This window comes from Paralichthys olivaceus, chromosome 9, assembly GCF_024713975.1.
Source record: "Paralichthys olivaceus isolate ysfri-2021 chromosome 9, ASM2471397v2, whole genome shotgun sequence".
Lineage (NCBI taxonomy): Eukaryota > Metazoa > Chordata > Actinopteri > Pleuronectiformes > Paralichthyidae > Paralichthys > Paralichthys olivaceus.
In genome coordinates, this window is record NC_091101.1 from 20,361,867 (window position 1) to 20,388,114 (window position 26,248).

At 40.0% G+C, this 26,248-nt stretch overlaps 1 protein-coding gene across 1 annotated transcript; it reads right to left on the reverse strand.

Annotated features, from left to right (window-relative positions):
- Positions 1–16,408: 16,408 nt before the first annotated feature.
- Positions 16,409–26,090, reverse strand: smyd5 (SMYD family member 5). The gene is made up of 13 exons (XM_069531852.1): positions 25,932–26,090; positions 24,733–24,841; positions 23,988–24,127; positions 23,079–23,200; positions 22,643–22,712; positions 21,771–21,875; positions 21,494–21,556; positions 20,500–20,570; positions 20,306–20,412; positions 20,085–20,141; positions 19,868–19,962; positions 18,710–18,780; positions 16,409–18,228 (listed from the first exon to the last, which is right to left on the reverse strand). The coding sequence occupies exons 1-13, from the start codon at positions 26,022–26,024 to the stop codon at positions 18,078–18,080; spliced, it is 1,254 nt and encodes a 417-aa protein (XP_069387953.1). The 5' UTR covers positions 26,025–26,090; the 3' UTR covers positions 16,409–18,077.
- Between the last annotated feature and the right edge of the window lie 158 nt (positions 26,091–26,248).

Here is a 26,248-nt window from a genome sequence, read left to right on the forward strand (position 1 = left end):
GAGAGAAGAGCAACATCAGCTTTAGTGAACATGAGTGTATATATTTGTCACTATACACCTGAAATTCAAAGTTTGCATTGTAAAACATATTTTCAGACTTTACACTGACTGTCAGTGAAGTGCTGTCAGCTTTTAATGCAATTTAGAGCCAGAGTCTGAGCAGTAGTGATCGTGGAGTGAAGCTGTCAATCAATATATCTCATCAAATAACTAATTAAAACCAAAGTTACGGAAAAATTAAGACTTCAACAAACTTAAAAACCATTTCAAAAGACAGAAACGTTTAGGAAACGTGTATTTGGACTTTTTTCAGTTTGGTTCATGTTCCATTGACTAACCTGGAGGAGGCAGGGTTAATGATCTATACTCTACCCAGCCACCAGCAGGCAATCAAGAGGGTTTGACTTTACCTTTTGGGGATTTATCATGTCCATTTTTATATACAGTCTATGGTTTTGACAGTTATATGTAGCCTTGTTCTAATTGGCTGTCAGGTACATTAAGTAAATTTCTGCCTTCTGGACCTATTAAAGGGCCACGCATGAGTTAGAACCAGGGCTGTTATATATAACCTCGGCTCGGCTTCATGTTAGGGTTAATTAAGCAGCTATGTTTAGGTAATTAGTGCACACTGGTTAGTGTTAACAGAAGTCTGAAAAGCAAAAACCCAACATCCCCAGAGAGGAACCCTGCAATCTCTCACAGCGCGACAGAAGTGGTTAGAGCTGAAGCTGCGTGACTGTGGCTTAGGAGGGAGAGCGGGTCGTCCACTAACCAGTTGCTCTGTCAGCGTGTGGATGATGTGAGATAGAAAGAAGGGTTGTGCTGTGTGAATGTGTGTGCCATGGGTAAATGTGAGTTTGAAGAGTTTTGAGCGGTCGATAGGACTAGAAAAGCTCTCTCTTTATATATGTAGTCCATTTAAGCAGCCAGCCTGCCAGCAGCAGCCATGTTAACCAACTCCTACACTGAAGACACATCACGACTCTCCATCTGTCTCCTGAAAATGTAGATGTTACGCACAAAGAGACATTTCAGTGTGTGAAAGTAAAAGAACTTGGAGTAGAGTGTTGTCAACAGCGTTGGCTAAAATAAAAGTGCTTCTACATGGGAGATGTACAGTCTCCCCTCAGACATCTGTGTCTTTATGATAAAACTTAACATACAGTTTCCAGTCAACCTACAGCTGTAATAACGTTGTGCCGGCTCAGTGACAGTGAGAGATCGGGGACCATTTTTGGGGGTTTTTTGTGTTTCAGCACTGACCTGACCCAGAGCCCTCTTCATTGATGTTGTCCATGCCGGTCGTGTATGTGATTCCCATGGGAAAACCCAATTAGCCGAATTAGAAGGTGAAATCTGGTGAGGCCAGAGGTCAAAAGGGGAACCGCTGCTGTTTTCCATACTGGTTGTAAAGCAAACAGCTCAGCAGCCGTGTTATTTCTAACACAGCAAAGTGGAAACCTATTACTGTGGCTGTTATCTCTCTTAGCAAGAACACGGTTTTACGACACATACAGTATGTATGTGCATGAATACATTTGAGAATGCTTAAGTGCACACTTTTCTTTTCTGCATAAGCACTCCATTAATTGTTGTTTTCATGGGGAATTTTCCATAATTCACAATATGCATCCCATCAAATTCTTTGAAGTCAACATCACTTTCATTTCTGCACAAAAAATAAATCTTGTGTCTTAATTGAATAGGCTGCAGAGTGAGTGGTTGAAGTCAGGGTGTTTGTCTCCAGCAGGAAAATGAATTAGCACTTTGTAATGAGCTTCGCTTCCATTCAAGTACTTCTACATGAAATTAGCTGTTTGGCAGCGCAGCTAGATGTGACTGTGAAAATTCACACAGCGGTTTTCTGAGCTATCTTTGTCTTTATTCTTTGTGGGCATGATTATGCCACTTGTTGATTCCTGTGAACAGAAAATCCAGCTGCTACTTATTGTGGGTTGAGGAGGAGTCATGAAAGGATTCTTTGTTAGAGGCTGATTATTTCACGGTTCGTGTGATAATTATCACACATACACTTTCAGTTTTATGTGTGAGGTATGTTGTGTGGTATGTTATGTGGTGATAATACGCTGTCCATTAGTGCAGTAGAACATACAAGGTATATTCTCCATCTTGTCCTATGTTCTAAAATGGGGCCGTGTTGGGTTTGAAAAGGCATCAACGATGTCTGATCTACTGAGCGGCCACATGGCTTTCATAGTGCTGCCATACAAGCCAGTAGTGAGATTTACCTTTAGCCTCAGCGTACCCTAAAGTTCTGCTTGTATCAACAAGGCTAAAACACTTGATCACACTAAGGGAACCACTAAAGTTATGTCCCTAACATCCACTGGTGGCCACTAACACCTGCTGACATCTGCTGGTAGTTGGTAACTTCATTTGTGCAGAAGACCTATCGGGATATTCACCAACTTGTCCTCTAAGTAAATTCTGGCCCCTCAGGTAAAGTGATTTGATCTTTCAGCTCATGCACTATTCAGCTCTATAGGTTTTCTCACACTGCCTTGCATTGCTTATGTGCACATTTACTGCACATACAGCCCAAGGTTTCCATGAATTTTGCACTGCACTGTGCTCTATGTTGAAGTCCATGTTGTGTGCAGTGTATCCTATTACTTTGTGAATTATAGATGAACGTCATGGAAGAGTTCAGGTTAGGGATTCACTGATTATATTTCCTCCTCAAATACTGAATCCAGATGCCAAGCACCAATTATTAGATTTCAGTGCTTTTTTTCCTAATATGTCCATTTAAAATCTGTAAGCTTCCCACCATGTCCATACACCTAATTGTTTTGTTTGGTTAGAATTGAAGAAATTAATATAAAATAATTGATTATTCACAAAGCTCCACTGTTAGTAACTGTTTCTATATCTGTCACTTATTCTTTCCAACAGCTATAGATAATCTTTTTACAATAATACAATTTTGGAAACATCATTTCAGAGAGAAAAACAAAAGCAGGCTTATCAATTTTAGTCTTTGCTGGAAGAAATTATGATTAATCCTTTTACTCAGCTGGTTTTGCATATGCATTAAAATGGCTAAAGGTGTGATTTGATGCTAAGTCAGGTCAGTGAGATTATGTAAATGTGTAAAGGTTAAAGGACACATATTATGATTATATTCAGGTTTATAATTTCAATTTGGGTTATTACTTGTACATGCTTTTCATGCTCTAGTGTTCAGAAAACATCCCTTTCCTCACACTGTCCATTGCTGCAGCTCCTCTTTTCAGCCTCTGTCTGAAACACTTGGTATTAGTTTCTGTCTAGAGGAGCTTTCTTTACCACAGACATTGGGCTTTTTCATTTTGCAGAACTTTTTTCACACAGAGAGAAATATAACCATATTAATATCATACATTATGGTAAAATGATCAACCTGTTTGTCATTTCTAAAATTATGCTTTGATTGGACTGTCAGTTTTGGGGGGAGGGGTATTTGCGATAGATCACTCTTTTACAGGTTTGTCATAATGACAAAAATCACAATTTCATGCTTGCGACACAACATTTCAAGCTAACATGCAATGCTAGTTTACGCTACAATGCAGGTTCACCAGCTGCCTCTTTCTGACTTATTTTTGGTTTAAAAATACTTCTCTTTAATTATCATTAACTAGAGAACAGTTGATCCCATGTCTTTCTAAATAAAGATATGGTGTCTAAATTAAAGATAGATAAAAACCTTGAGATGTTAATGTCTACTTCTTTTCGGTGTGTAAAATCCAGCAGAAGCACTTAAAGTGCACATACAGTATAACTAACACACTTCACTTTAAAAACTCTAAACTAATACAGCCTCTAAATAAATGGCCTGTCAATGGCATCCACAAGAGAGGTTGTGTCATGATTTTAACGGAACGCTCTTCACAGCGGTTCTCTTATAAGCTGTCATTGTAAAACCTCTCACATAACGTGCAGCAAGCATAATAAATAATAAGGCAATCTGCTGTAGATGTCATCCCCTCCTGCTTTAAAAAATAACTGCTCCTGCTTCAGGTCCCCAGATCTCATAGTGCCTTCACTTCATAGTTAAGCTGGAAATCACTGCAATATAACACACTTTACTCCGTCCTCTCACAGACAAGGGACATGTAGAACTATCTATTCCGTCTTTGTCTTCCAGTGTCCCTACAGACTCATTTCTCTGGTGGCTTGTTACCTCAGCATAATTCACTGAGTAGAAAGCAGTGTATTTTCCTTTTTTTTTGTCAGATTCATGCATATACAGTAGATGTGGAGCGTGTCATGAGTGTTCCCTTGTTGAAAGAGCAGACAGATTGAGTGTTAGGTGCAGTATGATGCGCCTCATCAAAAATGTCACGTTCAACTAAATGTTTAACAGACTGTGACCTGGTGGAGTGTTGAGCTCTTTGGGTTTTCCACTGTGGCAGCTGGATTGATGGTGAGCTGATACCAGTTGGTGATTTTGCTTGGAATCACACAATGTGTTTGAATCTTTCTTAGATTTTGTCTTAGACACACCCACCAAAGTAATGTATTCACTCCTGTCTGTTTGTTTGTTAGCAGGATAACGCAAAAACTACTGGTCAGCATTTGGCGGTAGGATAAATTGGCAGTGGAAGGCCAAGGGAGAACCCATTCAATTTTGGTGCACATCTGGATCCATTAATTCTTTTGTACTTTCTTTAGCATTGTTGTTTTTGGTTGTTGGCAACTTGGTCAAGATTTTTTCAGCTCGTTTGATATTTGCAACTAATTTCGGCTTCATTTGTGTTTGTCCCAACATAACGATAAATAAACAACTTTACCTGAAATAAGCTTCATTTCACAATTTCATGTTTATGTTCACTCACCTCTAAATCCTGCAGTCCACCCGCCTCCCCTTTCAGGATGTCATCCAAACTTTTTCCTCCTATTTTGACCTTTTTAGTGCAAATGTCACTGCACATAAACAGTCGAGGCTGCGGGTTGCCATGATGTTTGTTTTGGTATGAGAACATACACAGGATTAGCAGAATTGTCTCCTGCAGAGCTGTTCCTTGACTAAAAGACTAAAAACTTGCACTAGTTAGTGAAAACAATCTTTATGTTTGGTTTGTCTGGACAAACATCACTTCCATTGGCTTCGGTATTGTATTCAAGCTGCTTTACAGTGACAACAAATGTAATTTATTGACATGCAATCATACTTTGTGGCAACCTTATCAGAGGAAACCACTGAAAACCAATGAAGGATCAAACATCCGCTGTGTTGTAATTGTTAACCAAACCTGCTTCCATTCTCTGACTCTTAAGGTGCTGACCACTTTAGTTTGATACAGTCTGAACTCCAGCTGTTTGACCTGATTGCAAAGTGAGTTCAATCAGTAAAATACGTCCCGTTCAGTAACACCTGCAGCTTCTAAGATGGTTTTTTAACTAGTAAAATAGAAAATTCATGACACTTAAGTTTTTTCTTTTCATCTTCACCTCAAAAGAACAGTGGTACTGTTTGACAGAGGTGCTGATAGAGTGGAGGTAAAATCAGGGCTGATTAATTTAAAATGCTTAGACTCACATGATAATTGGTCTCATTATGCTGTTGAGAATTAAAAGAAGGTTGGTGACTGTACCAGGTCGAATGAAATGTTGCAAATTACATAAAGAAATAAAACTACAGCCAAGTTTAATTTGCAAACTTCCTGTAATTAAATCACATTCTGCCTCATGTTTTTTTTTGAAAAACATATCACCTCTTTCACAGTGTGCTATCCTTTGTGTATTCTGTGGTTGTTAGCTTGTTGCAACTATTAAAGTGAATGAAATTAAATAATTTCCTCTATTAAATCTCAGATAGTAATTGGGTTAATTCTTCCTGTAGACTGTTTCATTCCCTTGGGATTTGCTTACCTCAGATGCATATTGATGATTGTCGGGAAAAATATGACCCCTGCAGGGACATCAGTGGAAAGAAAAGATCATGATCAATCAGCCGGTGAACTAATCCAGTTTTTAGCTTGATCAGCCATGACCAGTGAACATTCGATCTGTCCCAGATATGTTCGATTGCTGTAAAAATGTTGACTCACGTGCCCACGGGGTGGTTTGCACTCAGCAGAAAGTTGAACAGACACAACTGCACACTGACAAGTCATCAAGTTTCTGTGAGGAGAGAAAATGCAGCTAGTAGAGCAACAAAGTATTTTGAACAGCAAACCCAATCCAACAGTTAGAATAGGGAGCACAGAGCTACGAGTGAGCGGCCTCTGCTATCGTTTATTATAAATGAAAAGACCCAATATCTCATTATGATAGACATCTGGGAAGACCAGACATTGAAAGAGAGTTAAATAGAAAATAACGATAAAAAGATAACGCAAAAACTACAAAATCGAATTCCACCAAACCTGGTGGAGGGTTGGGGCCTGGGCCTGAAATGAACCCATTATATTTTGGTGCAGAAGTGAATAAATTTTTTTACAATTTTCAGTGAATAATAAACTTTAAATCAGGCTTACTTAGCAATAGGCTGTCTAAAGATAAATCATGATCCGATTTTAATATATATTTTTGGAGACGTCTTTTTTCAGCTACTCTACCTTAACGATAGGGTTAAAAATGTGCGACAACCCAGAAGTGTAGTTCAGATAATGTTGCTTCAGAAAGGTAAAATGGCTTTGATGAATCTTTGATAGTTTTAGAAGTGTTCAAAACTAGTGAACAAGATATAAGAACATGTTTTCATGCAGTAACATGACAATAATGTGGAGGATTGTCCTGGTGGAGGTATGTGCTCCACTGAAACCGTTCTAATTTGATCTGAGCTCAAATGTAACTCCCCACTGTGGAATATCTTAGGTTTCAAGTTAATCTGACCCACATGCATTTTATACATTCAATGGTACAACCGTGCTGCAATACGTTGCACAAACAGTATGAACAGCTATTCAGGTCCATGGGAAATGTGCCCTTGTGTCCACTTGGGAACGGCAGTGAATGGGAAGATTCAGGATCCGCTCGGTTAGATAAGGATTATATCCCCCAGAGTCTCTCGGGAAGGAACGCACAGATGCTGCATTGATCCTGCTGATAATCAGTGAATAGCTGGAAGCTCAAGCGAGTGTCAGGTTCCTCAGACGGAAATGCCAAGACGGCCCAGGATGAAGTTCTGAGCAGTGCATGAAATTTTTGCAGATAAGTCTGCAATATGTGCAATTAGCACAACTAATGTTGGCTATTGCCAATTATTTTTATAATTCTCCCACTCCGACATAATGGATGGAAACATGAACTTAATGAGAGACAGGCTGAACTAATGTGGCTTTTCCTATGCAGTGTGTGGTCTTCACTCATGAGCGTCTTGAGCAATAACATTAGGAGGACATCAAATATTTACCTGATTGACACCACTGGAGCTAAAGTGATTAGTCCATTTATTGATTATTTGATTGAGAGAAAGTTTGTCTGCAGCAAGCTTGATCGCATTATTCTCTGGAAACATTTTGTTTTACCACTTTGCAATTTACTTGAATTTGATATTGATAGTTAATTGAAAGTTCATTATGCTCATTTCAATGTGGCCTTTTTGGGAGTATTTATGGGATTGTATCCACATTTAATCACATGTTGACAGTGGAGGTGAAATAAATGAAAATGTGTAGAAGTCAAGGAAATAAAGAATCATGTATGTAACCCAACACTACTATTGATTATTAGTATTTTAGCTTCAGATGATGTGGAAATATCTTTCACGTCATCATAAAACTGGCTCTGCCCTGTTTATTGTAACTAACAGATAAACCTTTAATACAGTAGATTAAAAACTGAAATAAAATGAGCTGCAGACTTCTGTATGTATCAGTTGAAGTAAGAGCATTTCATATGGGCTGACTTGATGAAATTTGTATAATAATTCATTTCACGGTGACATTTGCATAATTTGCTTTGAATTCTCTCACCACTAATCAATTAAAACAATCTGGAGTTTATCTTCTATTTCGACTTTAATAACGATCAACATTATATACATCCAGGAAATTTCAGCCAGGATAATCCCACCATGAGTTCTTATTATTATAGCAGCACTATAGAAAAACACACCACCTGAAGGGAGAGAGAACAAATCACAAAGAACACAGCGAGGGACCTTCACAGTGGTCAGAGAGTCACCTGACCTCACAGGAAAGTCCCTAAATGGACAAGACAGGAAGTTACAACAAAGTGATCCCACCCCTGCTTGCTCTCTGATTTGCGCAGCGTGAAACTACTGTCGTGTTTGAGTGAGCAGGAGCTGAGGGCCACCCATCAGGTAGGCACTGTGGAGAGAGGTCCAAGAGACCCTTATGAATTAAGGGTTCATTCATAGTGTCTCCGGGGAGGTCCCCTGATTGCCTCCAGCACTGCTAATTGATTTAGTGCAAGGTCGGAGCCTGAGTGACAGAGGGTAGAGGGAGGAATTTCCTGTTTCTGCATCTATAATTCAGTGGCTTCCTGTGAGTGTATGTGTGTTAATGGAAAAGGGCTTCATATCTCTGTCATACTTCATATATGCAGTTATAATGAAATAATCAAATCGGGTTGTGAATCAATCTGTGGTTCCTCAACTCAACACCAAGGACCAAAAGTTTTAATCTTAATAGACTTTAAACTGAGCATTATTTAATACTAGTGATGAAGTAAAAGTTGATAGTTACAATAAATGTGACATTTAGACTGTTAACTTTTAGAACAGCAGAAACAACAATTGCCAAATCCTCCATTTAAGCTTAAATTCTGTGCCATGAATAATTTAAAAATTAGTTGAGAATTTGAGAAACTGCCTAACAAATGTACGAACCTCCGTGTTTGTGAATCCCTCTTCTTAGTGTAAATATGCTAACAGGCTCATCCACAGTGGTGGGTTACGCTGTGTTTATGTGTGCTCATCTGTTAACTGCGGTTGGGTTGTAAGGTATGCAAGCTGTCCAAACCAGCCGCCCGCTTACACTCCCCGCTGCGCTGTGCTTTGAAGGTCTGCTGGATTTCCCTCCGGTGTCTCAAGGCTCTTCAACCAGCCGCACAAACAGACCGACAGCTTCATGAGAGAAGCCTTTGTTTCTGTCCTCTTCCCTCTACAATGCCTGAGCCATCCCATTACTGCTGAACAAACACGACAGGGTTGCAAAATCTGTCCTACAGTTAGCAGATGAAGATGGACTGTCATCTGAAACGTGGTGGCGAGGCTATTTCCATTTGAGGCGGTTCAATAGCGAGAAAGTGTTTTCACAAATCCCAGGAGGAATTATCTTTAATCAGAAATTACCCACATGAACATAAAACCTATTTCAGTGTGCATATTAGAGTTCTTTTAGGAAGCGCTCACTCTTTTACTTAGTATGGGAAACAATTTCATTTTAAGAGTATTTTGCTTGAGGCAACAACGACCCTTAACTCCGGCATATTTGAATAACCTCAAATCACCATTTTCTCCAGTTGTGGACTGATGAGAGGAAAGAAGAGATGGAGCGCTGCATTTGCTCCCTAATACGGAGAAGGTGTTTTCCACGTCGTCCGGGAAACCTTTTCACGAGAAAAAGCATTGGCCTAGGATTTCAAACAGCCCGAAGCCACCGGAGCATCTCTCACTGAACCCCAGAAACCCCCCCCACACACACACACACACACACACACACACACACACACACACACACACACACACACTAAAAAATGACTTCCCATCACATTAAAGAGAAACATCTGTCACTTCAGGGGACTTCATCCCATGTCACACTAAACAGGTTTATGTTAACAAAATGCTAAAAGTCTCCTGAGGAGCCGCGGCAGAATGATGGTGTTGGGTGTGGGATTTGTAGTGTGGACCCCCCCCACCTCCACAGAGGCTCAGGTCTTAATCACATTTCCAGCTTGTGCTTGGATCCAACTTTCTGTCCTGGTGGATTTTGCACCTCGAAGCTCAGTCTTGAAACTTTTTGGAAACATTTTCGGATTTTTACAGTGGAGGGGAGGGGGCTTCTGCACCCACCTTCTCCATCTGGAGACATTCACTGTGTCAGCGCACAGACACAAGCACCTGATGCTGTGATTCATCTGGACTCGGCTGGACCGGTCCGTGGAGGATTATGCATGTAACTAAATACTGAGTCTTGAAAATGGTCTCGAGTAAATGTTGTATTTGTACATTTCGTGAACAGACTGAATAGGAGGCCAGGGCGAAATAATATCCTCATTGTCGGTTTCAGCCATTACTTGGTTTATTAATGAGATGTCCTGAGGTGATATTGACGACTTACAATGTTTGACAACCGACGATATTTTTACCAATAAAATGGGCCCTGCCTGGAGCACTAGGATTATGATGTGCAATAAAGTCAGATAATTATTCGTTCAGGCATAATGACTGCACTTAAAAACAAATCAAAAGGTCTACCTGCGCATCTTCTGTGGATGAAGTTAATCTGTGTCTTAAATCAGAAATGTACGAATTTATAGTTGTATGAAAAGTTTGGAAAAAGAAAAACCTTTAACGTGCAGTTGTTTTCTATTTAATCAATTCAAATGAATACATATACAGGGATTCTGACATGTGGAAAAGATTAAACACCCTTACAAGTCAGTAACCACCGTATTTTGGCAGATACCACAGCCTCAGTCTTCTCTTTATTTAAGAAGTGTCGTTAACTTCCCTGCAGATCACATCTTCATGAGGTTGAAATTAAGATCTGTGACCACAATAACCAGAGGTATGTTTGGGTTGTGTGGCAGCCAGTGGCACAGGAAGCAGACGGAGTGAAGGATGGATTCCATTAAATAACAGCAGTCAGTCAAGAAACACCAACTCCAGCAACACAATGATCCAATGATCAAAACCTCCCATGAGCACCTCAGGAAACACACGCTGCTGCTTCTGAAACGACCCTCGGCGTTGAGTTGAGTTGAACTTCACTGGATATCTAGATCTGAAACATGCTGTGAGTGCAACACAGTCAGAAGCTGAGGTGATCTGAAGAGTGGTTTAAAATTCACGAGTCAATAACAGAAATTATCTTTCCTGGCCAAAAAAAAAAAGGTGTGACTGTGCCCCAGTTTATTTTATTTTCTATCTTCAATAAGAAGTGACAGTGCATTAACATTTGATGAAAGGCTTTTTACAAACAGGAGGCTCATGGTTGCTGGTCTGACTCACCATGAGAGCATAATGAAGGAGCCCTGTGAAACCTATGTGGTCTTTTTCACGTGTAATCAGTAGATGTTGTGAGGACCTCCAATAACTGCACAAAGCATTATGCCTGGGCTTCCTCTCCCCCCCACCCTTGTCAAAGTGCGCCCTGAGGGTATATGGTGATTAGTTGGGGGGGGGGGTCTCACTTTCACACGCAGCCCATTTCATTTGGGAAGGAGCTGTAAAATTTCAAATGAAGGATCATTTTCTTTTGAATTCTCTTCACAGAGGCTCCTGTCTCTCACAGGCATTTTCATCAAATTAATGGGATGACCAAACTCTCTGGGGGCCCACAAAACAGGGGCCCAATGTCGAGATCAATATGTAAAAGCCAAAGGGATAAAATTTCCATTTCTTCAGTCTACATGTGTTGTTCCTGTCCTTCAGCTGGAACAATTCATCAATTAGTCAGATTAATTATCGTGTTCTTTAACATTTAATTATTTGCTGCTTCACAAGTGTGAATTTGATGATTATTATAGAAAAGACTAGATTTTGGACTTTTATACAAAACCATCGGTAAAACTTTGGGATATATATTTACTTCTTAGACAATCCATATTACCATCCAATCTTTTGCAACTTGATTTGCGCTTATGATCAGAACATAACTGGGCCCCATTTTTTTTCCTGTTGTCTAAATTTTCATTTCATTGTTTTATCTGACTGATTCAGTGATTTACCAAGAAAATAACAATTTATTTATTCATGATTAAAAATAATAATAATTAACTGTGGCCTCAATTATAAATGATTTGTGAACTAACATTATCCATTCAAGTAGGCCTACTGCTAAGATTGCAATAGAGGTCACATTTAGTTAAATTAATTAGTTACATCATTATTTGCTGCCATTTAAAGAAAGAAAAACATCAACTATAACTTCAGTTAGTTATTTTTGCATCAGAACTCAAAAATAACTCATCTCAGTGTTCTCAGCTCCATTCTCTCCAAACTGTTTTCCTTCTTTGTGGAGTATTGTCTCCGCTTCCTTATGAAATAGTTGCTCTTTGAAACATTCAAAATGATCAGGATCTATTATTAGGTGTTAAATTGACTTTCCTGATTTGCAGTTTGAAAAGACTCTTTATTCCGGTTGACTGAACCTTTTTGTCAGCAAATTGTCATTGCATCTTCCTTTTTGATTTTGCTGAATGACGTTGCTCAGTCCAAATACTTGAATCTAAAAAAGTGACTTTGAAACATAAAGAGTTATTTTTACATTTTGTCTGATTGTTGTTAATGCAGCCGTTTGCGTCTTATTCAGTTTAACAGAACTTCATGAAAACAACTCATTCATGCCTCTTTTTGTTCCTGTTGTAATTGGCTCATGAATGTGACCTTTTACTCCGTCAACCAGAATTTCCTGATATTGAAAAGCTATCTTGGCAGCATGCTCATGATTCTGACCAGCAAGAATAAGCTGAGCATAATTGGACAGTGTTACTCCGCTTGCATCCTGGACTTTGAAATGCCAGAGCCAAAAGAACGCATCAGCGTCATCCAGAAAGGATTGTGTGTTGAATGTCCTGCAAGAGATGCGAAAATCAGATAGCGGGAGATAAAGCTGAATAGCTGGAGTGTTTGAAATGCCTCATTTGCACTACATGAGTCAGACCATGTTTGGTCTCAGTGGGAATGTCTGGCTTGACCTTAGAGGAAGAATTCAGCTAGCCGCTCACAGTCAATCACAGTTGACTCCTTTAGCATAAGGAACAATGGTCTGATTTGAATTGTCCAAGAATGAATGGGTTGAGAAAATGAAACATGCATGTCTGTGGTCTTAAACCAGCACTGAAAAGAACCAGAACTCAACCACTGACCAAAGAATAAAACTGAAATGAGATGTGACGTTTGCTAATCTGTTTACAACTTAAGCAACTCTGTGAGGCCGTTATTTGCAATAAAATTGTTGGAGCTAAATGCAAATCTTTTGCATGCTAACATGGTTTTAGTGTGTATAATGTTGACCATCTTAGTTTAGCATGCTGAAATTTGCTTGTTGGGCACAATGTAAACAGATGGTGGTGGAAATCAAATTACTTTTGCTATTTGCTCCCAAAACTAGAAAAATTCAAGTGTTGGCCTGATGGTGGCAGTATATTGTGACATTTTGCGTGAATTCATTATGTAGATGTTGAGATAAAAGTGATGGCATAAGATAAAAAGTCAGGGATGAATTGAGTTGGTTTCATCATCTGGGGTCAGTGGCGATGTTGATAAATTGAATCCACAGTTGTCAACATTTCTGTGTGGAACAAACTGGAAGGATAAACCTTGGTTTAACTTCTGTAAATGTGTTTTACAGGGAAAAAACAAGACGAGACCAAATTATCAAGCTTTTGCTCGTTATAAGTCTCGAAAATTAAAAGAAAGTCAATTTAATAGTTGTTACTTCTTCCCCCCAAATCTAGCAATCACAGAATCTTTGTTCAAACCTGATTCAGGCGTCAGAAACACCATTTTCTTTCCTGTCAGATTCAGTTTCGAACACAACGTGCGTTTTACTGTAGAGCCTGTGTTGTAACGTTCGTGATGCTCGATCTTTCTTTGGATGATTCACAACTCAATTCTTCACGTTCTGTTCCAGTGGCTCAGGCAGCGCCACAAGATTTATACGACGCCACTGAGGTCTTAAACGTTTCTCCCTGAAGATGAATGCGAGGTTACTGGTCTGCCCACAATGTTTCAAAAGTATCCCTGATGACTACCTGGCAGAGACACTGTTGACAATTTGTACCATTGTGATTTTAACCAAGGAAATTATTCAAGGGCATTGATCAAATCCAGCGTCTCACTCAGCAGCCATGTTTGTGTTCTGAAACTATGCTTTTCTCAGCTGTTTATTTTCATGCAGGGTGAGCTAGAGTGCAGTAACCTGACTTAAGGTCGGCTGATTTCACATGAAGCAGTCGTTCATCACTTCAGCTCTGTAGTCGCCCTGCAAGGCGGCAGCGCTATTCACTGTGGTAACCAATCTGGACAGTGCTAATGCAGGTTTGAGATTGTTTCCATATGGCAACTGTTTTCAGCGAAGTCGCTCTGCGTGGGTCTAGAAAACCCGCTTTCATTTCATGCTCGCCTGCTTCAAGCACACAACGTGAAACAGTTAGACAACTTTCACACAAGCAGCCGTAAACAACACTGTCCACCTTTAACCTGCGTGAATAAATCAACGGCAGGTTGCTGGAAATTCTCAGAAGACAAAGTCAAAGTACCTGACCAATTATTTATATCACCGGTTGTTACATTGTTTAAAATTAATGATATAAAAAACCAAAGGAAAACTTTGAATAAGTGAACCCAGCTAAACCAAAAAATTACGCACTCATGTATCAGCTCCCTAAATGTGCATTTATTTTTTCATCAAGATTTGTGAATTATTTTATTCTGTCCAGTAGTTTTTTAGTAATCTTGCTTACAATCAAACCAACAAACAGGCATAACTGTCTTGGTGGAGGTTAAAAATCCAATAAAATTGTAATCAATAAATCAAGTAGTCAAATTAATCAACAATAATTTTGACTAATCGAGTACGTTCAAGCTTCTCCAATGGGAACATTTTCAGTTTTATATCATTGTTCAACAAGTATTTGGGGGGTGTAGACTAAGATTTGGGTTCTAGAAGATTGTGACAAATTTGACTATTTGACAAATAAAATAAGTTGATTAAAAAATAACTTAAGTTGTTAGTTATAGCCCTAAAATATATCCCATCTCTTGTCTCCTTGAATAGACTTAACCCTCCATCTGCATAATACAGCGATCACTTAAATGCCACTTTTAGATCACAGTCGTCTTTGAAATGTATATTTGGGGTTTTGTTCTGTTTGTCAGAAGACTCTTTCTCTGGACAGCAATAACTGCCCTTTGTAAAAATGTCCCTTCTCTCCTCAAACACTCCCTCACTTCCTGCCGCCTCAGTCCTCAAGTGAGCGCCTCTCTGGCCCATTTTTGCCAGGGTGCCCTCTGTGACCTCTCTGCCCCCCCTCTGGAACAGCCATGCTGTGTGATGTGAAGGCCTCCACTATATGTGCCTGTGTGAGCTCGACCCCTGCAGCGGGCTGCTGCGCCAGAGTCCACGTTCCAGAGCTCCAGAGCTCCAGCAGCAGTTCTGGCACCGCTTCAGAGGATGGTAACCGCTGGTGGGGGAAGCTTCAGCTCCGGGATGCGTCCAGAGGTCCAACCTCCTGCCATGCTGGGTCCCAGGTGTGAATCCTTCCATGGTCATAATGTGTTCATTTTTACATTTCACTTCTGTGCAGCCTGGGCACATTAACATAGATGCAAGTGCAGCAATGACTGGGGACTGAAGAGGAGTAAACTGAGAAGGATATTGGAGAAAAGTCAACCATTGAGGACGGGAGGTACTGGGGAAAAACACAGGATTATGTTTAACCCCATGAATACGTTATTGATGTAGACTCATTCTTTTCCAATATCTCCAAACACTAATTAGACTATTTCACATTAGTATGAAAAGTAACTGACAGGCAGGAGATTACATCATTTATCCTATTTACTGATTACCTTCAGCAAGGAGGATGTTTTCTTCTGCATTTGTTTGTTTGCAGGTTTACACAAAAATTCTCAAAGATGTTCCCTGCAATTTAGTGGGGGGGTGGGGCATCGAAGAGGAGGAAGAACCAACTAAGTTTTGGTGATGGGGGAGGATCAAGAATCTTTTCTCTCCTCAGAATAATTCATTGATCTTGATTTTTTTTTTTTTTTTTTTTTTCAATCAAGCATATAAAGGAGACTGATATTTATGAGTTTGTGTAATTTGGTGCAGATCCAGTTAAAATATCACAATTATAATAAGTGATTTTTTTTTCTATCAAAAATATTGTTCACTGAAAAATCAATGACAATGTTAAATCGTACTGTAATAATATTTAAAAGAGTGAAAAGGTAAACTTCTGGATCCACATTTAAATGTAATGTCATCTTTTCTTGTCCCACCCCTCCACAAAATTACAATTAATTGAGTTTCCTTTGCACAACAAACACAAAAACATGCAGATAAAACCTTATCTCATTGGTGGGTTTATAAATAAAGGTACCTGGAATGGAGCAGCAATAAAAAAAAATAAGTAATGATTAGTTAAGACTCCATTCACAAAGACAATTTGACGAAGACTGAGCAAATATTTTACCAGTACAATCTTCAGTGGAAAAGCCACGAGGTGTGTAAACCAGATAAACGACTCGACAGACATCCAATTTCAATGGTTTATGCCAGAGTAGTAAAAACGACAACTGCAAGGCTTCTGTTTGCTGCTGTTGTAATATTTAAATTATACTTGTTTGACTTACAATGCCAATTGGCCCTGTGCCATCGAGCTGGATGCAGAGAGAGAGAGAGAGAAATTGGGATTGCTCTTTCGATATTTCCAATCTTTGCGGAGTAACTGAAAACATTGGGATTTGTGATTACAGTCATTTTTGTGATATTGATTCATGTGCGGGCGGCAGCAGCAGTTTCACCCATGCGGAACCGCGGCTTGAAATACAGTTCTCAACAAAGGGCAAACAGTTACTGACAAAGCAATTTTCCACTCAAGGTCTCCATAATACATTAAGGAAGGTTTAACTTCACCTCCATAGATCATGCTATGAAAATCAAAGTATATTTTAGTGGCTGGATAACTCATGTGACAGGAGTGTAATTATATAGGAATATAAATTAAAAGCCTCTTCAGAACAACGTGCATAGTCTGGTAAGAAACTTATTACAAGTTGAGCAAAAAACACCTGAGAACAGATTCCTCTTTGTTTAATCACGTTGCTTTGTTTACAAGTTTACAGGAACAGGAAATGATCACCGAGGTGTTTTTAGTGGAGCTGGACGTCAGACACGGTGAAGTCAGTGAGTCTGGATCTGTTCTCCTCTACACTGGATTTCAAATGACACAACAACATATGGGGAGTGCTGACTTCCAACTTTAAAGTTGCTCTAAATCTCCATTGCACTAACTGACCATGAGTGGCTGTAATATAACGAGACGTTCGATGTGACAGACTCGTGTTAACACGCGACTGCAGTCCCCCAACCTGGAAACCAGGCCGATCATTTATCTCGTTTATTTGCTCTTACAGATGAGTTCGACTCCCCCTCCTCCCGTTCAGAATGATTTACATGCCTCCTGAAACTCCTTGGGCCAATCACAATCATTTAGGAGCAGAAGATAAAATGGCGCCTGCTAACAAAATCTCTTAATTACACAATTGCGAGACAGTGAAACAGACTGGACAGTTTATTTTTGTACTTGCAGCATTTGTTGATACGCTACGATGCACGTCCAGTCGCTCAGATTTGTTGTAGGTTCATCCAATTCATGCATCTCTGAATGCAAACTGGTCTGGGGGATCTAACCTCTATACCTAGATTGTGAAGACGCAGAATCTGTAGGTGAGGGTTTCCTCCCCCAGAGCCTAATTCTTTGTCAGACAATAGCCAGTGGAATCCAAGGTTGGAGGAAACGCTGCCACCAGTTCCCATCGTCTCCATGGAGATTTTTGTCTTCCTTTTAAACATATAATCTGATACTAGAAACCCAAAGTGGATGTGAACTTCAAAAACCCTGAAACTTGAAAGTCTGCACTTACATCTCATGATCTCTGAAGTATTTAAAACCTCAGTGTGTTTAGGTAGAGCCAGAACAGAAGAAACACTTTGTCCCAACACTGACACACACTACACACATGAACCTTTCTGTTGCTGCCCTCAGTAACTAAACAAAGTGACTGAAATGTGTTGATAACAGGAAGCTCGAGCAGTTCTGTTGAAATGCAGATCATGGTTTGAACTGCTCTTTATTCTTCCGGGCTTCGTAGCCTCTTAGCGTGGTGGCAGGAGCGGCTGAGAACAATATAGGCAAGTCTTTCATCAGACATCTGTCATCTCATCCTCTATCTCGTCCCCCTCTGTTTCACCTTCTGCCTCGCCTTCTTCTTCCTCCTCCTCCTCTGATGTCACATCCAGCTCGTCCATCTGGGAGACGCACTTTGGACATGAGCAGACGAACAGGTAGTTCTCCCTGGGAAGAGAAATGTCCCACCAGTCACATTGTTGCACCTCTAACAAGAGCCGAATTAATCAAGAGGCATTTTACAGTCTGCTGTTCAGAAAATCTGGTGCCGTTCAGCAGCCGCTGTGCACTGGAGCAAATGAATGTTTAATAATGTAATTAACACTTGTGGGGCAATTAATACATCCAGCTGGTAGATGTGGGGGGGGCTGAGAATTATCACAGGATGCAGTAAAAACTTTATGCATCCCAGAGACTCGCAAAACAAACCCACCCGCCCGGAGCATCGGGGTGTAACTCACAGATGAAATGACATCATGTTGATCAATGAGGAGCGTGAGCAGAGGGGCAGCCATCAGACCCCCTCGCATCGCAGCCACAAGACCGAGCATTACCGCCCGGAGGCTTTTTTATTGATCCACACGGAGTTTGCAAAAGTGTGACCCCCCCCCCATTCAAGTGATTCATCCGAGAGAGTACAAATGTTTACCTCAGGGTTTTGTGTCTGCTGTGACGGCTTCGGTCCCGCTGACAACAGTCCAAGTAACTGATGCAGATCTCCTGAAAATTGGAGAAAGCAAACGGTTGAACAGGCTGAAGGAGCTCGACATTAAAGCTGCAGTCGATAGGATTTTGAAAATAGAATTTGAAAGAGTACAACTTCCAGACCCCTCCCCCCCTTTCCACTGAGCTCCTGCACCGTCTCCAAAGGATTTTTATTTGGATCTGTACCAAATTGCAAACACTCATGAATATCAGTCCCCTTAAGATGTTGGATTCTTTTCATTAAGATCCTTGAATTACTCTGAGAAATCAAAAATGTAGAAAAACGCTTTATCTTGCGATGTTTAACAAAGTGAAAAAAATTCCTGGATCCACATCCTGATCCAGATCCGTACAAAAACGAATTATGGATTCCTTCTTGAATCCAGCCTCAACATCACATGCAAATCTGTTTAGTAGTTTTCGCTTAATCTACCAAACAAACAAAAACACAAATGAAAACATAACCTGTTTGCGGAGGTAACTAAAATGGCAAATACCTCTGCCAACAGTTCCTCAAATTCAATCAAACTGCACCAAACTCATAGATATTCGTTCCCTCAAAATGGCTTTTCTATCAAGATTCATGAATTATTCCCTGGAAAATTTGAGAAAATGTCAAAAATCGCCTTCTTGCAACGATAAAGAAATGTACAGGATTTTTTCTTAGCCCAGGTCCCATCCCTCCACCAAGTTCTGTGGAAATACATCCAGTAGTTTTTGTGTAATCCTGCTGAAAAACAAACAAACCAAGGCTCAAATGAAGTAACTCAGTCAAAGAGTCCAACAAACACAACACTGGTATTTTTCAAAGTAGCTCTCCCCCCCTCTCTCTCTCCTGGAGAAACACAAAGTGTTTCTGTCTTTGCCAGCATTCAATCGGGAGCTTTGCTGTGAACGCGGCGCGGCTGCTCTGACGTTACTGTGCCGTGCAGAGGCAAGGCTTCTCAATCTTTCTGACAGCTCGACAAACCCACTCCAATCCTCAAAGTCTCTGTCGTCTAATACTGTCTGACAACGGCGCGCACAAAGCTGGGGAGGGATGTTCTGTCCCGTCTATCCCAGGCCAGAATTTATCACCCCGAAACCAGTCGTGTCAGCTGACCTCTCCTGGGTTGATGTCACTGAGGGCACTGAGGTGAAGCAGGAAATTGTTGTCGGGGAAGGACGCCTCGGCGTTGGGCGAGCAGCTGTGGTTACCTGCAGAGGTCAAAAAGGAAGAAGACGTCAGACGACCCCTTGACCTGAAGAACATGTCTGAAGTGAAGTGACAGCGCTCGTAACACTGAACGCTTCACATCATCATACATCACTGCACTTACATGAGCTTTGAAGCAGAAACAGTCCGGAGCCCTCACAGTTCAGGAAATCTCCCGTTTCTACACAGACACAAAGACACATTCCTGACCTGGCATCTACACACACTTTGTGTAACATTGGGTCAACACACAATTATATAACACGACCGTTACAAATCTGCTCAGTTCAACAATAATTCACTCAAAAATAATGAAATACTGCAAGACTGCGATAAAACTGTGACCTTTCTCAATGTCCTTGTACAGCTGGTCAATAAAGGAGTCCAACTGCTCCCTCTGCTGGGCAGGAAGCTCCAGTGCATCACAGCCATGGACCCACTGACTGAGGGAGCTGGAATCGAACATATGGAGTAAATCATGAGAGATTGAGCGTGAAGTTAATGAGTCGAAGTGATGAGCTGGAGAGGAGAGCGTTTACCTGGTGCCGATGCCTTGTCCGTTAGTTCCCACCAGAGCGAACAGAGAGCGGAAACCCTCAGGAACAAACCACTGCAACATCATAACTCCGTTACTGATGCATGCTGGGACAATTCCTCTTTTTTTTTTTTTAACCCTTTTGTGCTGAGGTCAGAGCTACAGCATCACTTTAATAGGAATTTACTACATGTATGTACATTCTTCTTTACAGTTCAGCCCCTGAATTCAAATTACTCAGGGTAAGTCAATCAAGGGAAAATGAAGCTGCAACTTTAACAAATTATTGGTAATTGTTTGAGTCACTTTTCAAATATTTGAACGTAAATGCTTCTTGAATACAAGGATTTTCAATAAATATTGGAATTTTTCGAGGTATGACCTTTTTTTTTTTTTTTACTTTTAACACTCTGGGAAACTAAAATGTGCATTTTTCAATTCATGGAGAGAAATAAATCTGCTCATTCATCAACAATTAAGAGGAAAATTGGTAATTTTGGATTAGCCAGTTAAAAGGCCGGTCAATCTAAATAAATTGATTACCAACTATTTTCATAATTTATTAGTTGTGTAATTTAGGATGCAAATACAGTGGAAACCACTTATAGTGATAACTATAACCAAATTATTTAAACAGCATCTGTATAGATTCTGACCCAAGCTTTTTGATCCATATAAAGAGCAACTAGAGATTATTTTAGTTCACAATTAATCTGCAATGAGTCGCTTCTATTAAATGAAAATAATGAAAAACATCACATCAATATTTTTCTGAAGCCTAAATGTTTCTGACTAAAAACATTTGAACAATAACTCAACTATAAAAACACTGATGACATTTGTGCTAAAAGTGATTTAATAGATTGAAAACAAACGAGTCCAAATCATAAAACAATGTGATTATCTCAGATGTCACTGGCAGCTGAAGCATTCCAGAAAAAAATAAAAAAAATAAATAATAAAAAAACATGTGTTGGCCACATGTGAGACGTACTCACCCGACTGAGATGCTCATCGTAAAGTGCTGCTCTGAAAAGGCCGTGTAACGAGGCCAGCTGTCCCTACAGAAACAACATGAAGGAAACAAATATTATATTATTATGAGAGCGAACATACATCATCAGCATCAGTGTGGAATCAAACTGTGTCAGGGGACAGAACCTTTGCTCAGTGACACGTTATTTATTCCAGTTTCTATAAGAGGACGATGCTTTTCTCTCCGTTCTTTGAAGAAAGGTGACTTTTTGTTGCAGAAATAACGTGACGGTCACTCACTCTGAACTTTTCTCCCAGGAGCTTATGGGCGATCTCCTCCTCCTCGTTCGCTGTCCGGCTGCAGAAGTGAGAGAAGAGCTTCTGCCAATGTGCTTTGTCTTTATCCTGCACAAACACAACCAATAATAATACTCTGTCACTATGGTGATACTTCTACACAGTACTGATGACTGGGTCACACGTGACTAGGAAAATAAGTGTTATATTAAGAAAACTCTGAAACGAGAACTGGGAGAAACTTAATCTAGGTATGACTGTTTAGAAGCAAGAAACTTAAAAATTACAAGATGGACTTCGACAAACTTTGGTGAAAGGATACGATACGACAGTTCAGGGAAGAACCCATGAAATGTTGGTGCGTGTCTGATCCCGGAATTTCTTTTATCCCTTTCTTTAACATTGTGAGATACAGCATTTGTCAACATTTTCCTTGGTGCCATTCAACTCTTTTTAATGTTAACACTCATTAACACTCAGAGTCACAGCTTCTACCTCAAAATAATCTCCATGTTATATATTTGGTTTCTGTTAATTTCAACTCACAGTGCATCTCATTATAATTTGTTAAATGTAAGTCAGGTGACAGGCTGTTAAAAATAAAAATAAGAATCTTCTTCCCACTTGTCACCTTAAAAATTTATTTCACAACCAAGGTCCCTATTTGTTATCGCTGCTTTTCAAGTTTTACCATAAACATTGATCAACACAAAACAAAATGTTTAAAATGGAGATTGGGCATTCATGCATTCAAGTTTTTTTAATTTAATATTTGCCTTTTTAATCTGTTTGGATGTCTGCAGGCTACACACAGCTGAATTAATTAAACCCTACATAAGTCAAACCCAACATTTGTAGAGTGATCAGAGACTCACCTGCTTGACTAAAGCAACCATTCTGGCCATGAGCATGATGCTGGAGGTCTCCGGAGGATAATGCAAACTCCTGAGGAGGACAAACATCATCTGTTCAGAGGTGTAGAGACACTTTAAGAAGAAACCAGCGCTCTCACATGGGTTTTCAATGGAAAACACATTCAGTGGCCAATTTATTAGATGCAGCATTGCAATCTCTCACCCCACACATATGTAAACAGGCAAAGCATAATTGAAACACCTCTGAATATAATTTGTTCTGGTACAACACCACTTCTGAGAACTAGGTGACAAACTTAAACTTATGTAAAATAAACAGAAACTTAACTTTATAAACATTAGAATAAGGTGGAAGTTGTTTTATTATATATGTATTATATATTCTACAGGTGTACCTAATAAAGCGGTCACTGAGTGTGTGTCAGTGCCCCCTCACCTCCATGCGTCTTTCAGCTTGTTGATTGGATGATCTGGATCGTCCTGGGACGAACCCAGACACAAAACTCGATGGTACTGATCTGCTGCAGCTTGTCGACACTCGCTGCTACAATACATCACCTGCAGAGGGAGACAAATTCACATTGAACATAAATAAAATAATTAAAAGAATTGTAAACCATTTCAAGTGTCAGGTTCACAGGCAGCAAGGTTGTTTTTCTACATCATTGGTTTGTGTTTTTATTTTTTATACTGATGTTCTCCCGTCTGAAATAAAGGGAAAGGAAAAGTTATCCTATGTTTATAAAAGCATCAAACATTAGTCTTGAAAATATTAAGAGTCACCCAGTTCAAAAGCACAGTGATACAACAAATGATCAGTTTAAATTAATTTCAATTCTCATCACACAGGGTCTGAATACTTTGTGACTCTGATGTTTCAGATTGTTCTTGTTAATAAATCTGTGGAAAAAAATCTGTCTTGTCCTCATTGTGTGGAACTGAATGTGGATTAATGAGGGAAACAGTTATTTTAATGATTAACAGTAATGTAAATGTGAAAACAGGGTGAAGGGGTTTGATGCATTTCAATTACACTCTGCCGTTAAAACACAGCACGTCTGCATGTGTGTGATTCTACAAATGCAAAGAAAACACCAAGGACAAAACAGTTGACTCAGTTTGTCACTTGGGTGTTGGTAAAGTGTGGAGTGGCTTATTGATCCACAGTAACAACACCGGCCTGGAAGAGGTGGTCAAGTTCTCTAGCGCCGACACAGAGGAGGTTCTGTCCCGACCGCAACTCGTTCAAAATCAATAGCTTTCTAGTTTCACAAAATATTGATCGGGATAAAAGGTCAGTTCTTCAACATCAGTGGGGAATCGGCTCCTGAGTTGATGCTCAGACCTGGCACTGGGGGCAGGCCTGGTGCAGCTCTGGTCGGACCCGGCACAGCTCAGGGTGAGGAAGGCTCAGTCCGGGGATTCCACTGAGTCTCCTCGCATTCTCCTCCGCCGTCTCCAGAGCACGTAGGCAGAACTCACAGGCTGCAGGAGGACACAGAGCGACAGTGACGCAGATGAGCAGAAAACTATCACTGAGGATCCTGTTTGTTTAATATGGCTCCGCTTCGTTCTCAAACTAAAACCCTGATTTATACAGAATGTGTAAAGTTCATGCTCAGCTTTCTGTTTGTCTGTAACAACCTCTCCAGCAGAGTCTCACAGGACTCTGTTCTCATTCCTGTTTCAACATCGAGACGATCATCGAAGCTAAAACCTGAACAACTGTACATCTGAATATGACAACAAAACAACTCAAGCTAAAATACTGTGAGGCGTCTGTTCTATCCCCCTCTTGAACACTGATGGGTTGTGTGAACAACAAAAACAATTCTCTGGTGAACAGTTGAACATATTTTAAAGTTATTACACAGATGAACTGAAGTCTCAAATGTTTCAACACAAACTGAACCTTCACTGCAGGACGTTGTTATGAGACTTCATTACTTTCTGGAGGTAATAATGATAAATAAACCAGAAACTGGATTTATAATGAATTCATTGCTCAAAGGTCAGTTCTCTTTCTGTGTGTAACATGTGAACATGTGATTGGTGATTTCATTTCTTCTGTTGTTGTTAGTTTCACTCACCTTTATATTTGTACAAAGAATTCCACAGGAACTGAGCAGAGACGAGGGGACGCTCAATGAAAATGCTGTCTCCTTTCTTGATGCTCCTTTTAGCAAACAGACCTTTACCCTGAAACATGAAGAAAACCTTTATTGATCTAGATGATGACACGTGGATCATCAGTCATTAATCACAGCAGCTTCTACTTTGACATTTCTATCTTGAAATCTGAGTTTGAGCACTTGAAAGTCTCCCAATTTAAAGTCTAGTTCTTGTTCTAGTTTCCTGACTCATACTTACTTTCTAGAAATGTGTACTTTAACACACAGGAATTCAAATTGTCAAACAAATACAGCTCTTAGAGGCATCAGGTAAAATAATATGTCTTCATGTCCATCAAACACTTTATCTGAATAAATAACTACAAGTAACAGTACGGAGGACACAACATGTCAGCTCAACAGTAATAAAGCATGTCAGTAATTTAATACAATAAAAGTAAGCATTAATGAATTTGTTGACACATTTATTTGTTATACACTAAAGTAAAAAATGAAATATCAGTCAATCATTAACTTGTTCATTGAAGAAGTGCATCTGAGGCTAAAATAAATATTATCAAGATAAATGTATTCATACATATAAACATTAATTTCATTTAAAGATATAAATATTTGACAGATCTGAGGTAGATTATTAAAACCAGTTCTATATTATATCTCCTCACCCTGACTGCACGATTCACAACCATAGTAATCTATTTAAAAGCATTATTTTCCTATAGATGAAGCTTATACTGCAACACTTGGTCATTTAAAGACACTCTGATAAATGATAAATGATGAATGATAAATGATGAATGATAAATGATGAATGCCTCAGACATCGTGCTGCTCCACTCGCGCAGGAGATCGTGGAGCAGCTTCATTCTTGTTGTGATCATGTGTCTGTAGTTTTCTCTGAACAACACAAACAGATGAGACAGTTTCTTGTAGATTCGATCAGTGACAGTTTGATCATTATTCTCTGTTTGTGTTCGCAGATAATAACATTCATTATAAAGTTGGTCTGGTTCTTTCTGAGCACAGCGGTCTCTGCTCGGCTGCTCCCCGCCGCAGAGAGCCCACATGCGGCCGCAGCTCGGCAGCCGCCGCCGCCGCTCTCTCAGCCCCCGGTTCTTTTAAACCGGTTCACGGTGAAATAACGTGGCCGCTCTTACCTTCACATTGTCTATAAACCTGACCTCCGCGCTGCCGGCTGCTTTACCGGGGTCCACGCACAGAGAAAACATGTCATCCACGGGAGCCGCCATGTTTGTGACGACCTTTCACCTTTCAACCCTCAACCTGCTACGGAGACAGACACGCGCCAACAGCGACCTCTGCTGGTCAGAGCTGCAGGAGCCTCGACACCACAAATAAAGTGAAGGTGAGAAAATAAAACGAATGAAATAAATGAACCAGTGGATTCATCAGATCTAATCTCATTCACACAAACTAATAAACCTGTTTCTCTTCACTGTTCACAACCTGCAGC

What these genes read in the sequence shown, in the direction of transcription:
- smyd5 (XM_069531852.1), bottom strand. Translation starts at nt 26,024, where the DNA reads ATGGCGGCTCCCGTGGATGACATGTTTTCTCTGTGCGTGGACCCCGGT. An exon ending in GGTTTATAGACAATGTGAAG is followed by an intron (nt 24,842 to 25,931) that starts GTAAGAGCGGCC and finishes TTCATGTTTCAG; the next exon opens with GGTAAAGGTCTGTTTGCTAA. An exon ending in TCCTGGGAGAAAAGTTCAGA is followed by an intron (nt 21,557 to 21,770) that starts GTGAGTGACCGT and finishes TTGTTTCTGTAG; the next exon opens with GGACAGCTGGCCTCGTTACA.